Genomic DNA, 25,355 nt, shown 5'->3' with positions numbered 1-25,355 from the left:
AGAAAAAGAAAGAATTATATAACTTTTTAGACAAGCTGTTCTATTTTTAGTTTTGATATTGAAACTTTGATTTTTATGTTGGATGTTTAGCTGTAAATTTAAAATAAAATAAAATTTGATGTACCCCAGCCGTACCCGTACCTTATTTTTTTTAAGAATTTGCTGTATCGGTGTACTTGTACCTGTACCCGTACCCGTATCCGTACTTCATAGCTTAACAATATTGAAAAAATCTTGAGGTTCTTTGTATGGAAAGGGGTAAGTCTGAGTACAACCAGTACAAAGGTGGCTTGAGAGTCCCTATGTTGTCCAAAAGAAGAGAGGGGTCTAGGCTTTAAGAATTTGAGCACTTGGAATAAAGCTGCAACAATTCAACACCCTATGAAGCTTGGGTGCGGGTACGGATACGATACGGGTACATCGATACGACAAATTCTTAAAAAAATAAGGTACGGGTACAATTAGGGTACGTCAATTTGTTGTTGTTGTTGTTTTTTTTAAAAATTTATAGCTAAACATCCAACATACAAATCAAAATTTCAATATCAAAACTAAAAAGAGAACAACTTGTCTAAAAAGTTCTATAATTTTTTCTTTTTCTTTTTTGATTGTCTAAAACAGGATGCAAAAGAGAGCAAAACCATGACTCATGGGTAAAGGGTGTCGGAAATAAATTACTTGATATTTTTAAAATTGAAAGAAGAATAATAAAGGTTGCAATAAATTCTAACAGCTGCAAAAAAAAAAAAAAAAAAAAAAATCGCTGTACCGGTGCTGTACCCATGTCGTACTAATGACGTACCCAAATGTATTTTCCGTACTTGGCATGTATTTGGCATATCCGGTACATGTGCCGCCGTACCGGTACGCATACCCACACATGGTAAGTACCCGGTACTCGTACAACACCATTCTTGGAGTACCCATGCTTCATAACTGTTAAGCATCCCTTTTGGGAAGATGAATACACTAGATCAGTATGCGTACCCGCACCTGGTAAGTACCCGGTACTCGTACAACACCATTCTTGGAGTATCCATGCTTCATAACTGTTAAGCATCTCTTTTGGGAGGATGAATACACTAGATCAATAAATCTGAATGGAGAAGATACTTGATTTTATAAGTTGAGTTCGACCAGTAAAACAAGAATCTGTTAGTCCAAAGCTCAACTCTAGCTGTAAACCTCTCGATCAAAGGCCATTAGCTCTCTGCCTTGAGCTTTGTAGTAATAAGAGGGACACCTAGGTATCAGATAGGAAGCTTGCCCTCTCTGAAACTAATGATATGGAGAATAGCAACCTTTCCTCCACTGAAACACTAGGCATGAAAACATATCTTTTTGAATGGTTGGGAGTAAAACCAAAGAGGTTTTCGAACTCAGCTAAAGACTCTTGAAGAATGGTAACAGATTGTATTTCAGCTCTACAAAATAGCATCAGTTCATTTGCGAAACTGAGGTGGGTCAATTTGCCTTGGTACACTGCCAGTGGTATTGGAAATCATCTTGCTCAGTTTTAAACCGAAGAATATTGGAAAAAACACTTATAACAATGACAAGGACAAAAGGTATAGGGTCCCCTTGCCTAAGCTCCCTAGTTAGGGTGTTCACGGGTTGGTCTCGGTCGGGTTTAGTCTCAATCCATTAGTTGACCGAACATAGTAGGTGTGTATTGATTTCCGACCATACTGCCAATCAAGTACTCAGCTGGAGAATACTGACAGAATAGATTAAGCCCGAACGACCTGCAATAGAAAGAAGAGATTCCGGCGGTAGTTCGTCCACCCGGGGGCACTCCGACGATCAAGTCAGTTATCTCTCGAAGATAGCCAAAATGCTTAACTCACTATTCAGAATATAAATTGCGTACCTTAGACCCATGGGGGTACTTCTCTTTTATGGCCAACTCAATCCTAGTCCCAATAGAAGCCTAGCTTTAATGGACTTCAGCTCAGTGCTTATCTTGGATTTTTCAATAGATAAAGATAAACTCCCTAAAAGTCTTATCCTTATCCAGGCTGAGGTCCTTACTCATTTTAGGACTCTTGTCCCTTAACCGCTTATTTCGGACTCCGGTATCTTCGGAGATAACCTCGGCCTAGCCAAGGTCACCTCGGCGTCATGACCAGGACACGTGGCACCTCGGCTGTCATTTCGGTGACACCTCGGCCACGTGTTGTCATTCAAAAAATTATATCCCCACAACTGCCCCCTAGGTTCTATTACTGCGGCATCCTGAGGTGATGGAACCTATATCATTTCTTCCATATTGCACGTCGGTTAAGCTCGTTTCAATATTTATTGCCGAAGTCAGAACTTGTCGGCTTAATATGTCCAAGACCTATAGCCTGCTTTCACTAATGTCTCAGAACCATTAACCAGGTTTGTTCAAGTTTCTCAGCTGAGATCATTCTCCAAGCCGAGGTACTACTCCATTAAATCTAGAACTCCAAGAGCTCTTTTACGCGTATGAGCTGTTACGCATAACAACTCAACCATTCTTGCCACGCGTCCTTCTCCTTCTGGGCTGTACCTGATACACGCCACTAAGTCGTGTTGCTTTTTGTGTGCACCGTCTGACACGTGTATCATCTTAGGCACATTAATTGCCTTTATGCCGCCATTTCGAGTTTTGACAAAACCTTTCACCCCTCTTCATCGTTTCACTTTTGCCTCTTCATTCTCGCGCTAACTCTCTCTCTCTCACTCTAATCGATCATTGTTCAAGCTTTCTTAGCTCTGCAACTTGCTCCGTTTACCTCCTCTGGCGTGATTTTCACCGCTCCGTCGCTTTTGCAACCATCGTCTGACTTCGGCGATCCTCACACAGGCCTCACTTTCTCTGGTAAGCCACTATTCCTCCTAGTTTTTAGTTCTTGATTTCACTGCGAACTCTGTCGTATTTTGCGAACATGCTTATGTCTTTGATCATTTTAATCTGTACCTTGATTTTCACCATGTGTTTGAGTATGTTTGCTTCGTGATTCTGTTTTTGCCCAATCCTTTCTTGAATATTCACATTGCTTACATATCTATTGATTTTTGTCACTGTTCTTGGCCTCACACACCTTTACAAGTTTTGTCACTGTGTTCTTGACGATTCGTCACTGTTCTTGTTTCTGAATCATGTTCTTGTTTCTGTTTGTCGTGTTTCTTTTTCAGATTCTTGCCTTCAATCTTCATTTGCCTGAACTTAGGTTTTGGGATTTGTCTATAGAACTTACAAATCCTAGGAAGAACTGACACAAATTCCCCTTAGATCCATACAAATTCTTACCATAGCGTGAACTTAGGTTTTGCCGAGTTCCCTTAAACCCTTCCAAAACACTTCATTCTGAAATCCAACTCCTCCCATTAAGCCGACGTCATGGGTATGTGGAAGCATAGGGTAGTCACCCCGACCAAGTTAGAGTACTTTATGCAGGAGTTTTCTATCGCTGCCGACGTTCATCTGAGGTTGGCCGGGGAAAATGACCCCATCATGCCTGATGAAAATCTCATGCCTTTACCTGTTGTGGCCTTTATAGAATGTGGACTTAGGTTTCCTTTAGACATCATTTTTCGAGAAGTTCTCCATTACTACAAATTGAACCCGATGCAGCTTGCCATTAACTCTTACCGAGTTATCAATGGTATAATAGCCTTAGCCAAACAAGAGAATGCTAGGGTAACCTTAGCCGATATCCAATGCTGCTACATCATGTGTCGCCCAAAATCGGAAAAAGGACACATCTATTACCTCAAGCTGAGGTCCACTGAGTACATGCTCATTGCCGACCTCCCTAACTCAAACAAGGGTGCTGGGGACGATTACATCATCATCTCGGGTAACTGGGCCAAACGATGACCTCCACCTTTATCCCCTAAGCCGAACAGTTTTCAGGGAAGGAGATGGTAAGAGTCAAGTGTCACATTTCCTTACTTTTTTCCAAATTTTCAATACTTTGTTCTAACGTTTGTGCTCCCCTTTTTGCAGTTCTTCCAAAGCCACCAAAGGGCTTTCGCAAGTCCTTTTTCCCTAGCAAGGACTTGAAGAAGCTACTGGCGTTCATAAGCGGAGAGCCCCTTTGCTACTCAACTTCATTCCTACTTACAAGTCGGTTCTTCCCGACGTTCCAAAGAAGAAGAAGAGTCAGTCTCCTCCGTCTGCTACTATTTCTCCCACAACTTCATCATCTTGGCCAGATCAAGGGTCAACCTCTGATCCAGCAGAGCAGCTATCTACCTCGGCTCCACAACTGATCCCACCATCTCAACGCTGTTGATGATGCCAAACTGTTTTCGCTGCTGGGATGGGTCGCAAGAAAGCAGTTGCTGAAGATCTTTTGGCCGACATCCCATCCACTGTCGACGCCCAACCAGCGCAGTCCCAGCCTCCACCAAAGCCAAAGCAAAAAAGGCTGAAGAAGGCTCAGCCAAAGGCAATAGTGACTCAGATTGACACTGAGGACACCTTGCCAATTTCAAAATTGGCTGAGAGTGAAAAGACATGTTCGGCCGCTGAGAAGAGGGCCGCTGAGGCCGAACCATCCCAATCAACCAGGTCAAAGAGGCTGAGGTCCGAGTCTGCCACAACTTCAGAGCCCATGAAACCAGATGCCCCCTGGGCTCCCCCAATCACCATTGAGGACAAGCCGGTCAGAGCTGGCGACAGTGCGACCGACCTCGAAGTCGGCGTCGCCCTCTCTACGGCTCTGCTCCTTCCAAACGATCTTAACCGAAACGCCGAGATGAGCGAGTACGAGAATTTTGCTCTGATGCCCCAGCATTTAGTTCAAGTAAGTCTTTCACACTTGGTGTTTTTCTTTCTCCATTCTTTCATACTCAGAGAATTTTACCAACTTCTGTCTTGTTCATTTTCTTTCAGGCGATCCAGCATGCCCACTCCTTCTTAATGCAAGCTTTTGAAATGAGGAAGGAGTTGGCCGACAAAATCAGGGAGGTCACCGCTTTAGAAAAGTCCCTCAACAGGGCCAAGGACAAGATGAAGACCTTGGCAGATCAAGCCGAGGCAGCTGTAAAAGCTCAGGACGCGGCTGAGGAGAATGCTGACGCTGCAGAGGCCATTAAGAAGGTCCTTGAAGAACGAGGCCTTAACAAAAATTGCTGAGGCTTAAGCCGAGCTCCGGGCTGCCCTGGCCACAGAAGATGCCGAGATCAGGGCCGCAGATGAAAAGGCATACAATGAGGGGGTGGCTGATGTCACGGCGGACTACAAGAGTCAGGTGAAGCAGGCATGCAACAAGGGTTTCATCCTTGGTTGGATGGCTGCTCTAAAAAAGCTTGACGTCCCCGATGACTCCTCTTTCAAGAATGCCAACGTCCTCACTTTGCCATTCCCTCCTACTCCAAGCCAATCCGAAGACGACTCTGAGTCTGAGGAGGAAGCTTTGGTGAGGAAATCGAAGGAAGTTGATGGGGCCAAGTTCCCTACTCCAAATGAGCAAGTCCTGGACTTGACTCAGGATGAGGAAGGTGAGGAGGTCTCCAAAGATGCTACTCCTGAGAAGGCAACATTGGACGCGCCTATTGTCGACAAGAGCCTCGACCAAACCCTTCAAGAAATAGATGTCGAGCTCGCGGCTGAGAAGGCCGCCGAGATGTCTTCTCAGCAGTCTTTCGAACTCCAGACCACACCAGTCAGAGGCGCCGAAGAGTCTTAGTTTGATGCTTTTCTCATTTTTTCTGTACCTTGTACTTTTTTCTTTCTTTGAAATAATGTAAGCTCTCCATGTGGCCGATGTGCCTTCTTTTGAATGTAAATGCAACTTCCTCTTTTGAATGCTTGTATGTTTGTTTTATATGACTCTATACTTGGACTGATTTGGATTTCTTCAACATACATCTTAGTCTGTGCAATCTTCTCGGGGTGATGTACCTTGGGTATACAAACCAATAGTTTACCTCGGTAAATACATAAATACTTATTTTAATACAACCTTGACCTTAACTTGTAAATTTTTAGACAAAATTTCAACAAGTGTTTAGACCAATTTTCTTTTAGTCATGACCTCGGTTTAACTTTAACTTTAACTTGTAACTTCAACTTATAAATTTTTCACTTATTTCAACAAGTGTTAAACATAACCTCAGTTTAATTTCAACTTGTAAAATTTTCACAAATTTCAACAAGTGTTGAACATGACCTTAACTTCAACTTGTAAACTCAAGTTTCAACAAGTGTTAAACATGACCTCGGTTTAACTTCAACTTGTGAACTTAAATTTCAACAAGTGTTAAACATGTCTTTGGTTTAACTTCAACTTGTGAACTTAAATTTCAACAAGTGTTAAACATATCTTCGGTTTAACTTCAACTTGTAAACTTAAATTTCAACAAGCGTTAAACTAATTTTAGCTTGTAAATTCTACTTTTTCAGGAACCATTTTCCAACTCTCTGCCCCCTAATGTGAACCTAAGTTCCACTTGGGTTCTCATTATGTATGTATTCCAAAAACATCATCAACTATTTTGTCAGTCACAAGTGTAAATAATTAAGCTAAAACTTTATTTATTACTTCGGCTAATAACAAAGAACAAGAAAGTCTAATGATAAAAAAATTTCAGATTGCAAGTATTCCAGAGCCTTTGCATCTCTTTGTCTTCATTATCTTCAAGCCGATATGCCCCATTGCCCAATACCGAGATGATTCTATAGGGTTCCTCCCAATTCGGGCCAAGCTTGCCCTATGTGGGATCCTTCTTGTTGCTGACGACCTTTCTCAAGACGAGGTCACCGACTTGAAACTCCCTTGGGTTGACTTTCTTATTATAAGCCTTGGCAAGCTGCTGCTGGTATGCCACCAGCTGAATTGCGACTCTCTCCCTTCTTTCTTCTAGCAGATTCAGATCTCGGGCTAATAATACATCATTAGTTCCATTCTCTACTCCTTGAGTTCTGATTCTTGGGATGCCGACCTCTAGTGGAATTACTGCTTTTGTACCATAAGCCATGGCAAATGGGGATTCCCCGCTTGATCTTCTCGGTGTAGTCCGATATGCCCAGAGTACACTGGGCAACTCATCCACCCATTTTCCCTTTGCTGCTTGTAGCCTCTTCTTAATCCCATCTAAGAAAACTTTGTTGGACGGTTCTACTTGTCTATTGCTTTGAGGAAAACTTGGGGTCGAAAAGTAATTCTTGATTTTGAATTTTGCATAGAAGCTCTTGATTAGCTTACTGTCAAATTGTGTTCCATTGTCTGCAACTATTGCTCTTGGGATCTTAAACCTGGTGATGATGTTCTTTCATATGAAGCTCTTCACATCCACGTCTTGAATCTTGGCAAGGGGTTCAGCTTCTATCTACTTGGTGAAGTAATCTGTTGCTACCAGCAGGTACTTCCTTTGCCTAGTTGCTTGGGGCAGTTTTCCAACAAGATCCATGCCCCATTGGGCAAACGGCCAGGGACTGGATATTGGGTTTAGGTCTGCTGCTGGTTGGTGTATCAGAGGTGCAAACCTTTGGCACTTTTCACACTTCTTGACATAGGCTTCTGCATCTTTCTGCATGTAGGGCTACCAATACCCCTGGGTAATGGCCCTATGAGCAAGTGATCTGCCCCCAGCGTGGCTTCCACATATCCTATATATTTCGTACAAAAAATCGTCAACTTGTGAAGGATGCATACACCTCAAAAGGGGTCCAGTGAAGGATCTTCTGTAGAGATGTCCCTTTGCTGTCAGACTGAATCTTGCCGACTTCAATCTGATCTTGTGTGCCTCCTTGTGATCATCTGGCAGTTTTCCTCTTTTTAGGAATGCTATTATTGCATCTATCCAGCTTGATCCCATGTCCACACACATCGCTTCACGCTCTATGGTTAGTGGTTCGATGCTCGGGCCCGACAAGTAGTCAACCATTATCGTCCTTGCCTTTCCAGGTTGTATTGCACTAGCCAGGTTGGCTAGGGCATCAGCGTGACTGTTATCATCTCGGCTAATTTGCTGTAGTCGGCAATTCTGAAATAGGGCCACCAATCTGCCGACCTTCTTTACATATGCCGACATCCTTTCGTCTCGGGCTGCGAACTCGCCTGTTGTCTGGTTGACTATAAGTTGAGAGTCACAGAAGACTATCACCTCATCTGCTTCTACTGCTACTGCCAGTTTCAGTCCTGCAATCAGTGTTTCATACTCTGTTTCATTGTTTGAGGCCTTGAACCCCAAATGAATGGATTGTTCTAGTATTTGTCCATCTGGAGATACTAGTACTACTCCTGCCTCCGCTCCTTGTCGGTTTGAACTCCCATCAACAAACAGGCGAAAGGAGTCGCCGATGTAAATGCTGCAGGGTCTGAGTTTTTCTTCCTTCCTTTGTTCCGTTGCCTTCGGCTGGGCTCCTCTTTGCTCGCTTGGACATCGTTCATCTTGGCTCAACGAAGCCCGATGTACGATGGATCCTGGCGTGAACTCGGCCACGAAGTCGGCCAAAACTTGGCCTTTAATTGCTGTTATGGGTCTGTATTCCAGGTCATACTGGCCCAAGGCCACTGCCCACCTTGCTATTCTGCCTGTCAGATCTCCCTGTTGTAACAGGGACTTCAAAGGATGTTCAGTTAGCACCATAATTTTGTGGGCTTGAAAGTAATGGTTCAGTTTCTTTGAAGCCATTACTAAAGCCAGCGTTAACTTCTCCAAGGGTAAATACCTGGTTTCTGCATCAGCCAGGGTTTTGCTTACATAGTAAACAGCCCTTTGTTCTCTTTTTTCTTCTCGGATTACCACTGCACTTACCGCATGTTCCGAAACTGCTAAGTACAGGAATAGCTCCTCTCCAGGTTTTGGATTTGAGAGAACTGGAGTCGTGGTCAAATACTTCTTCAAGTCGGCCAAGGCGACTTCGTACTCTTCTGTCCATAAGAAGTCTGTGGCTTTCTTCACTAAGTTGAAGAAGGGTTTGCATTTGTCTGAGCTTCTGCTTATGAACCTATTCAGGGCTGTAGCCCTTCTAGTCAACATCTGTACTTGCTTCGCCGATGTTGGGCTTTTCAGTTCTAGGATGGCCTTGATCTGATCTGGGCTGGCCTCAATACCCCTTCTGGTCACCAAGTATCCCAAGAACTTACCAGATCTAACTACAAATGCACACTTCGATGCATTGAGTTAGAGCCGATATGTTTTTAGGATGTCAAAGACTGTCTTTAAGTCTTCCAGATGGTCCTTAGTTTCCCTGGTCTTCACAACCATGTCATCGATGTATACCTCCACTGTTCGGCTAATTAGGTGTCTGAACATCTTGGTTACCAATCTCTGGTAAGTTGCTCCTGCATTTTTCAACCCAAAAGGCATCACTCTGTAGCAATACAGCCCCTTTGGGGTGATAAACGCAGTCTTCTTCTCGTTTGGGAGGTACATGGCTATCTGATGGTACCTCCTGTAGGTATTCAGGAAACTTATCCTTCCATGCCCTGAAGTGGCATCCACAAGTTGGTCAATCTTGGATAAAGGAAAACTGTCTTTGGGACAGGCCTTGTTTAGGCTGGTAAAGTCCACGCAGACCCTCCATTTACCATTCTTTTTCTTCACCGCCACTGTATTCGATAGCCATGGCCGGTAATTTACCTCTCGAATGGCTCTGGCCTCCAAAAGTCTGTCTACTTCCTCTTCCACTGCCTCAACATGCATCAACGTCGGTCTTCTTCCCCGTTGGATTACAGGTTTGGCCGGCCTGTCTACGTTCAGTTTATGGCAAGTGACCTCGGGGTCAATGCCCGGCATTTCGTAAGGCGTCCAGGCAAGCACTTCAATGTTTGCTCTCAATAAAGCCTCCAATTCTTTTTCCTCTTCTTCGGCTAAGCCTGAGCTGAGAAGGAAGAAGCGTTCTTCATCCTCCTGCTGGACGAGGATTTTCTTCAGGGCTTCTTCACTCTTCTCGGCTGGCTCCTTGCCGATGTCCTCTAGGACTTCCACGTCTTCGTCTTCGATCTCTGCCCTTTCTGGTTCTCGTATGCTGTAAGTGGATTTCATTGCTGCCATGGAGCAATTCTTTGCCTGCAGCTGATCCCCTCTAACCTCCTTTATCCCATGTTCTATCGGAAACCGCAATAGCTGATGTAATGTTGAGGGAACAACCCCATTGCATGCGACCATGGCCTTCCCAGGATAGCATTGTAAGGGGAGGGTGTGTCGATTATGGTGAACTCTGTCTTTATCTTCTTGCTGCCAGCTTGCACCTCCAAGCTTGCTGCTCCCAGTGGCCACGTCGACGTTCCATTGAATTTGACCATTGGGCCATTGGATTGCTCCTTATCGTCTGGGTGAAGGCCAAACTCTTTGTAACACCTGACATACATGATGTCACAAGAGTTGTCTTGGTTAATTAGGATGCGCTTCACTTAGCACTCCCCAACCTGGAGGGATACTACCAAGGCATCGTTGTGCGGATGTTGTACCATCTCCAGGTCGGCTTCAGTAAAGGACACTACTGGTCCCTGGCACTCCTCGTCCCGAGGTCTTTTCTGTTGGACCTGGTACACATGCTGCAAGTGCTTTACCTTCCGGGTCTCTCCCCGTATTTCGTTTTCGTTGACCTTCGAGTGAATTACATTAATTACCCGAGGTCGGCCTGCCTGTGGTTGCTGTGCTGGGGGAGGTGCAGCCGCTAGTGCCTGAGGCAGTTTTGCCTGCTCTTCCCTTGTCTTGGCCTCATCTACAAGGTCCCTTAAATGGCCTTGCTTTACCAGGTCTTCCAGGTGTGCCTTTAGGGCTCTGCAACCCTGAGTCAGATGCCCATCTTCATTGTGGTAAGCACAATGCTTACCTAGGCTCCTTCCCATAAACTCTCCTGGTACCCTTGCTGGTGCTCTGAAATAGGGCTGGGTTCGGATTTTATCCAGGACTTTGTGAATTGGGATTCGGAATACAGTCATGACTGCCTGTGTAGCCTTTAGTCCTGTCTCTGGTTTGTTGTGTCCACCATCACCTCGGCCTCGCTTCGGTGAGCCGTTTTTCTTCTCTGGTTTCGGCGCCTTTGTCCCTGACGTGTCTTCCTCGGCTCTGGCATATTTCTCAATTCTGGCCATGAGCTCCTTCATGTTTTTTGGCAATGTCTTTGCTAATGACTTTCGTAGTGGACAATCATCTTTTAGGCTGTTCTTGAAAGACACGACCGCCACCTCTTGGTTGCACTCGGGTATTCGGTTGAACACCTCATAATACCTTTTAGCGTAGGCCTTAAGGCCTTCATCCTCACTGATTCTCAGAGCCATCAGGGCGTCTACCCTTAATGGCTGTAGTTTGTTTGTCACGAACCTGGCCACGAACATCTCAGTCAGGCCTTCCTAGGTCTTCACAGTTCCTTTCGGCAATTTGTGAAACCAATCCTATGCAATTTCCCCGAAGGATGAAGGGAACACCTTGCAGAGCAACGACTCATTCCTAGTGTACAATGCCATCGAGTTCAGGTATAAACCGACGTGAAAGTTAGGGTCCGACTTACCATCGTATATCTGGAACCTCGGCATACTGAATCTTTTCAGGGTCTCAAATTTGTTCAACTCCACCAAGAATGGTGTTCTCGGCTTAATAGGGGAAGTTACCTCGGCATTTTGTTGCTTCCTCTTGAGGTAATCTCTCAAGTCTCTTTGATCCGCCCAGGAGCTCGGCTATCTCCTGACTTCAGTTTTTTCGGTGCACTACTGCCTGTGTCATTGTGAGTCCTCTTGGTCCTTTCTCCGTTGGTTGCGTCGAAGTACAACTTTTGCCCTTGGACATGTCGATGCTGTTTGGGGTCGGCTTCCTTGGTGCGATGCGTCCTCCTTGATTCTTCCCTTCTTGACTCCCCTCGCTCGACCTCCCTTGAAGGCCGGTGAGAGTGTTTCCCTTCTTCACTCTTCTCGGCTGTCACTTCGGTGACACTTCGGCCACGTGTTGTCATTCAAAAAATTATATCCCCATAGTAGGGTTTCCAATTAGTGAAACTACTTTCGAACCATTTGACTTTCGAAATCGGCTAAGCACCTGTTTAGTTTGTCGGATTGGTTGCAGTTGAGTTAAGTGGGTTTGATAGATAAAATGCTGGGCCTGTTTTAATATGCATTGCTGTTAAAAAAAACCGAAAACCCTAAATAAAAAATAAACAAATAAAATAATTTTTTTAAAAACCCTAAATGAAATACGAAATCATGAAATAAGTACAAAACCTAAATCAATCATGATCAATTCAAAAGAATCTAAATTATCCATCATCAGTTCAAAAGATTTTAAACCAATGAATCAAAATATGAAACTATCAACAAACATAGGTAAAAAAATCAGGATCAAAAGTAAAAATCCTAAGAAAGATACCTCAATATTTGGAAGATTAAAACCCTCTTCTAGGGTTGAAGATTGACCTTGTCACATTTATGCTTCAAACTAGCCAGTAGATTGAAGAAAGAAATCAAGGAAGAGCAAACGACATCAAATCAAATGGTGATAGAGAGATGATTGAGGCGAAATGTGCATGAGAGAGAGAGAGAAGGGGGGGGGGGGGGAGGTATAAAGTAGAGAGGCAGCCAGAGAGTCTTCTCAGCTGCTCTGTTGTTTTGGTCTTCTGAAAATATCAATGAGTGTAATTACTAAGTGTTTGGAAATATGAGAGAGATATTTTCTTTTATTATTATTATTATTTTTTTTTGAGTTTTGTAACTTATAAGTACCAAGTGTTTGGAAATATGAGAGAGAGTGCGTCTCCTATAAGTCAAATTATCATGTGATACACAGAGGAGTCATTCAAGATTTGCAATCTCAAAGGTTTGAAATTAAATGGATGGTTGACAAGTGGACGGCTGAAGAAGGAAATATGTTCCGACGGACAATAGTATATATTAAATCTACGGCTGACTGTGAACTCACTAATTTTCCTAAATCAGAACCGTTGCTGGCCCAAAAGTATTTCGAAACTGTCCGTGGTGATGAGGGCTGAGTCGTGCCGGTCGGTTTCATCGGGTATGTAGTTTGTATTAACAGCCCTATCCCTAGCGCCTGTAAAATAGCCTTTTAATTTCCCATTCATGTTAATAGAGAAGTTGGTTGAGGAGATGCAACCAGTGCGCAAAACCCATGGCATTAGGAGTCTGAATGGCAAAAGTCCAGTTCATAGAATCATAAGCTTTTCTGAGATCAACGTTCAGAGCACATCTCTTCTGATTTGAGTTCCTGTTATAATTTATTTTGGATTGTTTGAAAGCTCATAAAGATGAAAGTTGGTACCCGCTATGGTCAAATACTCAAAGCATCATAAAGAAGGAAGCTGCTAGTGTTATGGCCAAATATTTGTCAAAGCATCAATTAGGATTCTTCTTTGTCTATTTTTCTTTTTGGGAATTTTTTTTTTTTTTAAATCTTGATGTTGCAAAAAAGAAATTATATACTCTTAAACAATACACTTTATTTGTGATTGAATTTGCTTTAGGTTACCTGAAATATGTGAGAAAAAAGCTTGGCAAATTTCTAGTGATTAAAATTTATTTAGTCCATAAACTATTGATTGAATCTATTAAGGCCTCGTTTGGGAATAGGCTATTTTAATAACTTTTTTGCTTAAATATGGGGTAAAAAAAACTAGTATGTTTAGAATGACTTTTTGATTTTTTACAAAAAGATGTGCAAAAAGTAGAGAGAAAATGAAATCCTTGACTTTTTGGTATAGGTTATATGCTTTTTGATTTTTTTAGTAACTTTGACTTTTAGGCTAAAACTTTTACTTGCCAAACGAGGCCGAAGTCTCTAAAATATTTAATTCAAATTTATTTAGTCCCTGAAAGGATTACAAAAATAAAATATATGCGCACAAGTATGTTAGAATTTACCAATTTACTCCTCCACCTACCATCTCCACTAGCACCCACTTCACCTACCACCTCCACTACACTACACCTACTACCACCTTCTCTTCTATATATAGGAGTTGTAATACATAACACAAAATCAATCAATCTTGTAATCAATCAATCAATAATACATATATTTTTACATGGTATCAGAGCTATAGGTTAAAGATCTTGGTGTTCTTCGCCTTCCGGCGGGCGGCAACCTTGCCTTGACCGCCCGCCGGACCTCAACCTAGTCCGCTCGAATTTTCTATACACTACCTCCTCACTTCCTCCCCTTCTTCGACGCCACCTTCTTCCCCGGCGACTTCACCCTCGCTGTCTTCGCAGCTTTCTTCTGCACGGCCTTTGGCTTCGGCGCAACCTTCTTTGTCTTCACCGGCGTAACACCCTTCGCCTTCGCACCGCCTACAGCCTTCGCCTTCGCCTTCACAACAACCGTCTTCTTCACAGGAACTTTCACTGTCGCCGCCGCAGCAGGAGCCTTCTTGACAGCGGCTGATACAGGCTTCGCCGCCGAAGACAGCTTGAACGAGTTCTTAACCTTAACAAGCTTCTCAGATGCGACGAGCTTCTTCAACTGAATGAGCAAAAGCTTCTTGAAATTCGGCGGCAGATGAGCCTTTTGCTTCTCTTCGATGAACTTCGCAATCGCGTACTGGCTCGAACCAGTCCTCTCCTTCATTGCCACAATCACATCCGTAATCATCTCAACGTAAGGAGGATGTGCTCGAGGCACCTTCGGAGCAGACGCTTTCTTCCCTTTCGTCACTTTCGCAGAGTTCGCTTTCGCCGTCACAGAAGCCATGAATGCAAAGCAAACTCAGAGAGAGAAACTGAATTTAGAAAGCAAATATAAAATGTGTATAATGCCAACGGCGATGATTGGCATCACAAGCGCCATATTGTCGCACCCGCTTTCACGGGAGACAAACTCAAGGGGTATGGGGGACACATGGTGGACTGCACTAAGTATATGCTCCACTCACTGCAAAATGCACTTGAGTTGGGTCAGACCGTGTATGCTCCATCCACGATATGTCTACCTTTCCAACTCATCCCTCCAACACCTTTTGCACATCCATCTCCTTTTTTTTTATGTTTTTTTTTTTTAAACCCAAAACCTGCTCATCTGCAAACCCAACACCCTATTTTAATATATATATATATATATATTAAAATAAAAGAAAGTTGAGTCAAAAAAAAAAAAAAAAAAAAAAAAAAAAAAAAAGATTTTCTCTCTCCCACCAAAACCTAATCATCCTGCTGGCCACACATCTATATTTTTATTACTTTTCCATAGTATATATATTTTGCTTACTTTTACTATTTGTTTCTTTATTTTTTATTTTTTATTTTTTATTATCTCTTCTTTTCAACATTAAAAAAAAAAAAAAAAAAAAAAAAAAAAAAAAAAAAAAACACACAAAATTTCCAAACACCATTGCTGTTTTTCACAAATCCGTGTGATAAAGTTTGCACACCAAATCTTAACTCATTTTATTCATGTTGGGACTCACCCCGATCACCATTTTACAACAACAACACAAAAAAAAAAAAAAAAAAAAAAAAAAAAAAAAAAAAAAAAAACAAACATCCACACCCACAGTGGGATTTTTTTTTTTTTCTCTACTCTGCTGCAGGTCTCTTCTTCTTGCCTCCGTCTTGGACGGCCCTTGACGATGTTGCCTCCGGATTTCCCACGCCACCGAGCACATTTACTCCCTGCTCCTCCACTGCCGCATATGGCGGCCCTCCAAATCGGAACATCACGGTGGCCTTCCGCTTCAGCTCCTTGTTTTCTGCCCTTAGCACGCTTATCTCTGCTCGCGCATCCTTATACATGCGTTGGAGCAGAGCCAGCTGGGAGTTTAAATGCTGCACCTCATTTGTCCTACTCTGCAGCCGGTTCGACAGGTTTGTGACCGCTGTCATGCTTTCCACACATGCCTTCAAAGTATACTGATTGGCCTCCACATCCGACTGCCCTGCCATTCTTTGCTCCACCGACCGCATCGGAAAGTTCAACGGAGCAAACTCCGGGGCACTTGGTTGAGGTTCCAGTGCCACCGCACCAGTTCTCTCTCTCGTTGACTCGTTGAGGTCGGGAAAGAGGGTGAGCAGCCCGCGGGAAGACGATGAAGCCATTTTCTAGGCAACAGAGTGTTACACAGTATCTCTCTCAGAAATCTCTCTCAGAAAACAGAGTGTTACTGCCTCTCTCTCTCAGCACAACGAAGAGTTTTACAGAGGATTTCGCAGTTTTTTTGCTTCTGCCTCGGCCTCAGGCTCTGTCATGGTTAAATAGCCGAGGCAGCCACGCGCATCGCGCGCCTCTTGCCACCAGCCGACAAACGGGCACGCAAGCCAAGGCGCCCACGTGCCTCGCCATCATGTCCGGCACACCTTTTGATGAATTGGGCACGCCTTTTGATGGCACGCCTTTTGAAAGATTGGGCACACCTTTTGAGGGTGCGACTTTTTAAGGGTCCGACAAGACTCTGTAAACTGTCCCGACATTGATTCCGGTTAGCTCCTTTATGGGTCCGACAAGACTCTGTAAACTGTCCCGACATTGATTCCGGTTAGCTCCTTTATGGGTCCGACAAGACTCTGTAAACTGTCCCGACTTAGATTCCGGTTAGTTTCTACAAGGGTCCGACAAGACTCTGTAAACTGTCCCGACATTGATTCCGGTTAGTTTCTACAAGGGTCCAGCAAGACTCCGTAAACTGTCACAACAACTGTCACAACATTGTCTGCTACAACGGTCCGACATGACCCCATAAACTGTCTTCTACAACGGTCCGACATGACCCCATAAACTGTCTTCTACATCGGTCTGACACCACCATACAGTGTCCTCTACAACGTTATGACACCCCCATACAGTGTCTTCTACAACGTTATGACACCACCATACAGTGTCCTCTACAACGTTATGACACCCCCATACAGTGTCTTCTACAACGTTATGACACCACCATACAGTGTCCTCTACCACGTTATGGCACCACCTTTCAGTGTCTTCACCAACGGTCTGACACGACCATACAGTGTCTCCTATCTTTATTTTATTTTTTATGTATTTTCTTGTTTTGTTCCTCTCTTCAAACTCAAGTTGGTTAGTTTCTATCCTCCTTGAGTTTGCGGGGGGCTGTTAGAATTTACCAATTTACTCCTCCACCTACCATCTCCACTAGCACCCACTTCACCTACCACCTCCACTACACTACACCTACTACCACCTTCTCTTCTATATATAGGAGTTGTAATACATAACACAAAATCAATCAATCTTGTAATCAATCAATCAATAATACATATATTTTTACAAAGTATTATAAATTAGTAAAAGATCCTACCAAGTTAAGATTTTATTTTAGAGAATTTTGGTTGTGTTTGATATGCAATTCTAATCATGATTCCACACCTATATTTGAATGTGGTGTTTGGATACAAATTTCAAAAATTAATTCCACACCCACTTTTGCAAGCTCGTTTCAGGCGGGGTTTTGAATTTTGAAATTTGGCCTACCCGGTCGTCTGGAACAATGTTCTCTCTCTTTTTTTTTTTGGGACAAAATTGGCACATGTTATTTTTTATATTTTAAATAAAAAATATTTTCAAAATTTTTAAATTTTTTTTATTAGTTTTGAATGGAATTTTGGGTTGTATTTGGTTATGAATTGTAAGTTTTTGAATCAAATATTATATGTCACATAAAAAATTTCAAACTCAATTCAAAACTCTTTTCAAAACTCATAAGCAAACAAATTTTTCACTCAAATCATAATTCGAAAACTCAAAAACTCAAAATACAATTCTATTATCAAATCATAATTCTAAAACTCTACTAAACGCTACCTTTAAATTTCTATTTGGTTTTTAAAAAGTGTTTTATTTTGCGATGTGTTTAAATTATTATCTGAGTCTGGTTTCTCAGTTTTGTCAATAAAATTATACGAGTATTAGACATATTAAAGAAGTAGAATTATATAATTTAAATAGTATCACTGCGCTACAAATTATAATAGAACAAAATAATACATTAATTAAGTTATAAAAAGAATTTATCAAAAAACTTGAAAACAATCAATTAGAAATTTTAAATGAAATTCGGTATGTAATTCTAGATAAAAGCAAACAAATAGTCGTTGTACAAGATAAGTAAGAAAATATTATAAATAATTACTTTTACTCTTATAAAGAAAATTCTCCAGAAGATCTTACGCCTATTTTTCGAAGACAATATAAAAATTTAAGGTTTTTTTGAAATAAAATTTTAACTAGATAGGATATTTTATTAATTTGTAATACTTATGGGATTATATTTTATTTTTATAATCCTTTTAGAGACTAAATATGTTTAAATTAAATACTTTAGGGACTTGATAGATTCAATTGATAGTGTAAGGACCAGATAGATTTTAATTTATATACTTTAGGGACTAAGGAGATTCAATTGATAGTTTAGGCACTAAATAGCCAATTTGGCGATAATTTAAAGGTAGAAATTTTAATAAACCCTAAATGATATGAAAAAGGGCCAAAGATTCGTATATGATTACAGTTAGAATTAATAAGCTAGATCTTTGGGTTTGAGCACCAGGAGTGCTTCTTGTTGGACTTTTAGAAGTAAGATTCAGAAATTGATTCCTTAAAGGCCATGAAGCACGAACACGGACACGGACACGGGACACGGCAATTTCCAAAATATGGGGACACGGACATGGCGGGGGGCATGACGAATTTTTTTATTATTTATTTTGATATATTTTTATGTGTTATGTAGATTTATATTACATTCATCTTAAATCAAAATTAACAAACACTAACATAGTAACATTAATTTAATAAATATAACCACTACATTTAAACAAATTAATAGATCATCCATTCACAAAAAAGTCATAATAAACAATAACAAGAACTAAGACGAGAAGGGAAAAACATTCAACATCCAACAATATTCTTCACAAAAGCACTAAATAAGAGAGGAAAAAAAAAAAATACTAACCCTGCTGTGTCCCCATATGGACACGCGTGTCCCCACTGTGTTCCCTACAAAAAAATCATTAAATTAAAGGGACACGCCAGATGGTGTGTCCCGTACGTGTCCCCTTGTCGGACATTGCCACGGCACTGATTTTGGAGTGTCCATGCTTAATAGCTTAAAGGTATATTTATATTAAGGATGAAGCAACCTTTCATTTATACATAAAATCATACGAGTTAGAGTGACTCGTTGAAATATTACATTTTCACTCTATTGCATAATCTGCAAAGATTATGACATACACTGGAAGTACCTTGTGAAGTATGCACTTTTTTTTTTCTCTGTTAAATGACTTTTTGAAAGAATTTTATTTTCACACCCCAAAAGAAATAAAAAATTGTAGTTGTAGAAGTTTAGCTATGTACTTGTACACAATGACCATGGAATATATGCTGATAAAAAAAAACTAATATATGATGTGCAATTTGTTGCTACTGCCTTCAGGTTTCAAATTCTACTTTGTAGAATCCTGGTTGTATATTTTAAGTTGCTTTTGAATTATGTAAAAAGATCTATAGTCAAGTTTACTTAATGTTGGAGGATAAATTGGTTGTAGTTATCTGCACTAGATCCTTTTTGTGCTGTTCCAAGTATGTTGTAAAATTTGATATTGCTTCTGATGTTGATTTTTTTTCACAGTAAGACATGCTGCTGTAAAATTTTTTAAAAAATATGACTCATTTGAGGTGTAGTTGTGGTTCAAAGCATGTATTTGTGGATTTGGTTGTTCACTATATTTAGTTATTATTGAAACATCATATAATTAATTGCTATTCATACATAATATAATCAATTCCTATTGAGAAGTTAATGTGTCTTTTTGTTCTAATTTCTGGTTGTAAATTATCCATTGGAATTTTGACGGTTTTATAATGCAGAAAGTAATCCCATTTCATGAAGTCACATCTGTACGAAGAGCAAAGGCTGCAGGAATATTTCCAACTGCCATAGAAGTTATGGCTGGAGGAAAGAAGGTAGTAAGCTTGACCAGTGCTGCCATGTTCTCTAATGCTTGCATTTCAAGGGTATTTCGAAGGGAATGACCAGAATTTGATATTTCTATATTGTATGGGTGACCTCTTAATTCACCTATTGTTTTGCAGTACTTCTTTACATCTTTTCTGTCCCGCGATGAAGCTTTTAAGCTAATGAATGATGGTTGGTCGCAACATGGTAATGTGGTTAAAGAAATCACAGATTTGCAGGTATTTTATCCCTCTCTCCATTCATTTGGGATGATGGCACATCATAGAAGATGGTCTTGATTAGTAATCTGTTTCTGGTATTAAGTTTCTTATTGGAGTTGGATGATTGATTGGATTTCAGAGCGGCAAAGCTTTTGGTTTCCTTACCCCTTCCTCAAAATGAATTTAGCTAATGGACGAGCTAGTTGGAAATTTCATGATTGAATTGTGTTGGATTTGTGGGGTTTTAGCATTTTATAAAGCTGGATGTTTATTTATTCGACTGCTGTGGTGCATTGCCATTCATAACTAGTCTGTCTTTATAAGTTTGGCTTGCACTTATTAGAACATTTGTTTTCTTCTAGCCTTAATCAAGATATTAACTAAATGGAATTGCTGCGATTATATCTATTTTCAGAGTTACGCATCCTTAGAGACATCAGGGAGATAGGTTTTAGATTCTTAAAATGGTAATTGTGACTGTGTTGGGATGATGTCGGTGTGAGTTGAGAGCGTTATGCATCTTATCCTATCTTGGAGGGGGGCTTGAGTGGAGAAGAGAAGGAAGAAAGCTTGGGTTTTGAAACCTTTAGCTTGTTGTGTATTATTTGGGGGAGCATAACCAGAGGATTTTTTATGGAAAGGAAGCTCCAATCTTGAATTGAAAAGTAGAATATTACTCCTTTTGTTTCTCTTGGATGTAGTTGACTCATCCTTGAAGCAATTCTTGGACTTTGCAGAGACTTTTGAGTAAAGACTTAGGTATGGTAAAGTGATGTTTTTGTTTGCCTTAAAGTCTATATGGCCTCTTGGTGCCTTTCTTTAATATAATCATACTCGATACTTTGACCAATAAAAGAGGAACCATTTTCAAGTCAAGGAGATGCAAATCCAGCTGCTGGTTTGCTATCACATGAAGTTAATATTCTGGAAGAAGCATCTATCATTCTGATGAGGGATTGAACCTGTTTGCTTTGTACTTGTTGAAGACAGCAATTAGACTTGTATATATTAAAGACAGCAATTTATGTTCAGTTCATCCCATTTAATACTCCCATGTGGGTGATTTGATGGTTGCTCTGTCCTAAAGACGTGCACTTCTGGCAATGCTTGCTTGTGCTTGTCTTTGGTTTAATCTTTTACAGAGCTTGCTGAGTTTGCAATCTATAGTTTCACTATCACTTCTGAACTTGTAAGCCTTTTACGGAGAATTCTTTTTTAAGAGTTATTTTAAATTGTGTTCCACAGTACAGTTCTTGAATTAAATATTACTGGGTTTTACTGTTGTAAACAGAAGGAATGGATGAGGATCCAAATTAGAGATTCACTCTTAGTTTTCCCTTGAAGAGGTATTGTTCAGCTTGGGAAGAATGTTGTGGGTAGTGAGTGTTAGAGGTGGTTGATTGTTGACCTATGGGAAGATGACAGTCACTGCAATGGCTCAAGATCACCAGATGCAGTGAAGGAGAAAGACCTAGGAAACCTTAGAGATAGAGAGGGTGGTAGTGAGAGACCTTGAACACTTAGGTTGTAGGGTGTGGTTGTATGCAAGATAGGCGACAACCTAAGAAGCATGGACACGTGACACGACACGGATACGATACAGACATGCCGACAGGTTAATTTTCAAAAAATGTAGGACACGACACGTGAGGGAGACGCATTATAATATATAATTTTATATATTTATTATATGTTGTATAAATGAATATATTATTATTGTCTCTCAAGTTGTTTTGTTCAAACTTATAATTAGTTTCACGTGTGTTTAAACAATTGACAAGTGTCCTCCAAGTGTCCAAAGAGTCTCCGGGTCTTTAAACAAATTTAAAAAATAATACGCGTTTTGAAGAGTGTTGGACACGTGTCTTAAGAGTGTCCAAAGAGTGTCAGTGTCCAAAGAGCGTCAGTGTCTAACACGGACACAACACGGATACATCACCTTCTTAGAAGTGTCCGTGTTTTTTAGGCGACAACTCTTATCTTGCTGTGTATTGTAATGTGTTGTGATTGTGTTTTGTGGCTGCATTCATAATACCATTATATAGACTTCATGAGTATTGGAGTCCAAGTCACCTATGGACAAGTGGCGAGCTCTCCTCAACTCGATATGATGGTGACATCAGCCCTACTGCCATGTCTTATGATTCAGGCCCTTGGGATGCTGTATCATAGGAGCTATAGAGGTAGGTATGTTATCTCAGGGAGTGTATCATGCATGTAGCAAGTGGGAGTGTAAGTTCAATGTCCTCACTCTCTAAGACTAGTTAAGGTGGAGCTGTCATGCCAGTGTAGACAGGCAGGCAACCTTGAGGAACCCACGATCTTGGCACTTTACAATCCTCCAATGATCGCCAGCAAGGGATGCCTAGGATCTGATCTCAACCTAGGCAACTAAGTGATTAAATAGAGTAATCCTCATTTAGAAGTGAGCACATAGGAGAGGCATATGCAAGCCAAAGGTCCAAACATGTTGTAGTTGAGCGGGAATGTCTTGTAAAGAGATAGTTGTTATTGATGGAGCTTGAAACAAGACTAAACCTATTTAGATTAGGAAAAGGAAACAAGGAAATTAGTATTTGGTTAAATTTGGACCCTGAACTATTTCCTTATTAGTTGAGTTTTTTTCTTTGTTAGTTTAGGTTTTGGTTTCCTTATTACTTTAGGATTGGGTTTAAGGCTAGCTCTATAAATACACCCATGTAGCTCTATGTTTTTAATTCATTCATTAATTTTGTGATTTTAGAGAGAGAGACACAATAATGAGAGTGAGATACAGATCATTGTAGAGAGATAGTTTGTGAGATTGAGTACGAGAGATTCTTGTAACTCCTTTCATATTGATCTTAGTAAATCCGCAGTGTCTCCGTGGACGTGGCCCATGATTTGGGTGAACCACGTGAATCTCGTGTTGTTTTGTGAGTTTGTTTGTTTGTTTGTTTTTTATTTCTTTTATTTCTCCGTTCTAGATTTGTTGTGTGCGTGATTGTTTGCTCACATCCTGGAGTTTGGTATTAATCATATATACCATAACAATAGTCACCCTGGAGCTTTCCCTATGAGAAAGAGGCAAGAAGGCCCATGGCGAGCGAGGGCTCTAGGTGAGCCATGGTGCTGCTGAGTGGGCTATGCCAGGCTGGCAGCAAGCGAGCTTCACTCTACTGTGCGAGCGGCGTTGGGCTCTTCATACTTTGACTCATTCACTTTAGAGCTCATGCCTACTAGGTTGGCAACCGCACTAGGGAGTTGAGTATCCATACTTGGTGGTGTGTATGTCCCCTCTTAGGGTAGGCATACAACCCGAAGAGGATCTCTTTTAGCACTTTCTTCCTACAGCCATTATCCAACAATTGATCTAAAGGTCACAAAAATATGATAATGACTACCTGTTGAATTGTGGATTTTGGATAAGCGCTGGAGGATGGCTGGAGGAATAAAGTCTTGGAGAGGATCTGGATCTGTGACAATTCAGGACATCATGGTGCCTTAGAGGTCTGCAATGTGGGGGTATGGTGATGATGATGTGGCACACATAAGGCTTACCATGTTCCCAGCATGGTACAAGTACCCACAAATGTAATTATGTACCTTAACTTAGAGGTGATGTCCACAGTGACCAGGTTTATGTTGTTGGTTGAGTGATGCCACTGGTTTTCTTTTGAGACGGCTAACCGCTAAAGAAATAAAATTTTAGGCTTTGAGTTCAAGTTTGTTCGTGTAATGATATGGACATGGCTCAACTGCTAATCACTGTTGGGGAGTCAGAATAAGAATTTTGTAGTAGAGAAGATTTAAGGAATTTTAAGGACCTTTAAGGAGATACCTGATTGATCAGATTGACTGTCATGATAAATAGAAGGTTTCTGGAACCGAGTGTGTAAAATACAGGGCTGTGAAACTTGAATGTATTGATTTTTAGGCTCTGCTACTCTATTAGTTTTGATGCCCTGTTTTCTGCGGATGATTGGAATTTAGAACTGAGATCATTACAGTATTGACAATGGCAGCAAACTGAAACATTTCTGTCGTACCTTAAATCTCAGATTGCTTCCTAACCCTTGAATTTTATGCTCTACATAATTCTTATAACTACTAAATGTGATTAAATTGATTTTTTGAACTTATCATTACTTAGTGTAGGGTTTCCTTTTTGTACGGTCTGTTACATTGTCCTCATGATCATATGTTGGTTGAATAGGTTGACCACATTAATTTGCTGGACACTACATTTTTTGACAGTTTTGGGGTCACATTTTGATTTGATCTTCTTGTTCCTTCTGATGATGTGGTTTGTGGCACTTAGTTTCTTGTTTTTTCATGTATAATTAGTTTCAGGTTTTTTCATATATAATCTCATTGTTGCTCTTAAATAACCTGGCCTACTTGTGCCCAATGTAGCTTGTGGGTTGGTGAATGACATTGGAGCTTCCAAACATATGTCGAACATTTGTGCTTGTCTCATTAATAATTTGTGATAAGTAAGTGATGTTTAGCCACTTGTAGTAGGGCCAGACTCATTCAAGCAAGATTATTACTTGCTGAGTCATATTACATTCGCAAAAGCACTGTCCGTCCTTAAGTACGGCTATGTTAGAAGTAGTGAAACTTAGGTACCATATGTTAGTCCAAGTTAGATGCACGTGTGGGTTTTTTTCATCTGTTTTTATTTGTATTAGGATACAAAGTTGGAGTTCAATAGCCAAGAGAATGGAGATGTTGTGGCCGAAAAGGCCAAGAGTTCCAAACACATATATGAGTCAGATTCCAGTGAAAGGTATTTTCATAACCAGTATTAATATTATTGAAGGCGAGTTCTCAATCATTTTGGTCTATAACATCTATGTGAAGCAGGCCTGAGGAAATTCCTATATTTGAAGACTCCGATCTTCCACTGGAAGTTGAAGGTGAAATTGTATCATCTTCAGTGGTGCAAAATAACATGGAAGAAGATGCAGAAGAAGTTATAAATAATGAATCTTCATCTTCCGGAAAGTGTTCGGCATGGGTTGAGGAGAATTCTGATGCTCCTAAAGGTTAGTTAAATTTTGGTCTCATTTTTGGACTATGACTTCAGTTGAGCAAATGTATTGATGGATAATGTGTACTTGAGATTGTTGGTAGGTTGTAACACCTCTGTTGAACTTGCTGTTACTGCTACTGTACCATGGATTTGTTCCGCATCATTTCACCACCTTGACATACTTAATTCTTTACGGTTAGGGAGTGTTTAGTTCACTGGAATGAAGGCTAGACTGGAATGATCATTCTGTTAGAATACCCATTCTCATGTTTAGTTC

At 40.9% G+C, this 25,355-nt stretch overlaps 3 protein-coding genes across 3 annotated transcripts in view; 2 read left to right on the top strand and 1 right to left on the bottom strand.

Moving 5' to 3' along the window:
- VAD1 (GRAM domain family protein) overlaps positions 1-25,355 on the top strand; it is a 42,242-nt gene that overhangs the window by 5,541 nt on the left and 11,346 nt on the right. Inside the window, exons 5-8 of the mRNA XM_028236836.2 lie at positions 19,753-19,848; positions 19,978-20,079; positions 24,735-24,832; positions 24,910-25,091. Of these exons, the coding sequence (XP_028092637.2) occupies positions 19,753-19,848; positions 19,978-20,079; positions 24,735-24,832; positions 24,910-25,091 (478 nt within the window). The remainder of the gene's footprint in view (positions 1-19,752; positions 19,849-19,977; positions 20,080-24,734; positions 24,833-24,909; positions 25,092-25,355) is intronic.
- Positions 314-5,790, top strand: LOC145820513 (uncharacterized). Its single transcript, XM_082916438.1, has 2 exons — positions 314-4,778; positions 4,868-5,790. The coding sequence occupies exons 1-2, from the start codon at positions 4,293-4,295 to the stop codon at positions 5,108-5,110; spliced, it is 729 nt and encodes a 242-aa protein (XP_082772564.1). The 5' UTR covers positions 314-4,292; the 3' UTR covers positions 5,111-5,790.
- Positions 14,065-14,658, bottom strand: LOC114300586 (histone H1-like). Its single transcript, XM_082916439.1, has one exon. The coding sequence runs from the start codon at positions 14,620-14,622 to the stop codon at positions 14,080-14,082; it is 543 nt and encodes a 180-aa protein (XP_082772565.1). The 5' UTR covers positions 14,623-14,658; the 3' UTR covers positions 14,065-14,079.

The sequence above is a fragment of the Camellia sinensis genome, chromosome 2 (assembly GCF_055761805.1).
Source record: "Camellia sinensis isolate YWXY chromosome 2, ASM5576180v1, whole genome shotgun sequence".
In the NCBI taxonomy this organism is placed as follows: Eukaryota; Viridiplantae; Streptophyta; class Magnoliopsida; order Ericales; family Theaceae; genus Camellia; species Camellia sinensis.
This window is presented reverse-complemented; position numbering and strand designations above follow the sequence as displayed.

What these genes read in the sequence shown, in the direction of transcription:
- LOC145820513 (XM_082916438.1), top strand. Translation starts at nt 4,293, where the DNA reads ATGGGTCGCAAGAAAGCAGTTGCTGAAGATCTTTTGGCCGACATCCCA. An exon ending in TGCCCCAGCATTTAGTTCAA is followed by an intron (nt 4,779 to 4,867) that starts GTAAGTCTTTCA and finishes ATTTTCTTTCAG; the next exon opens with GCGATCCAGCATGCCCACTC.
- LOC114300586 (XM_082916439.1), bottom strand. Translation starts at nt 14,622, where the DNA reads ATGGCTTCTGTGACGGCGAAAGCGAACTCTGCGAAAGTGACGAAAGGG.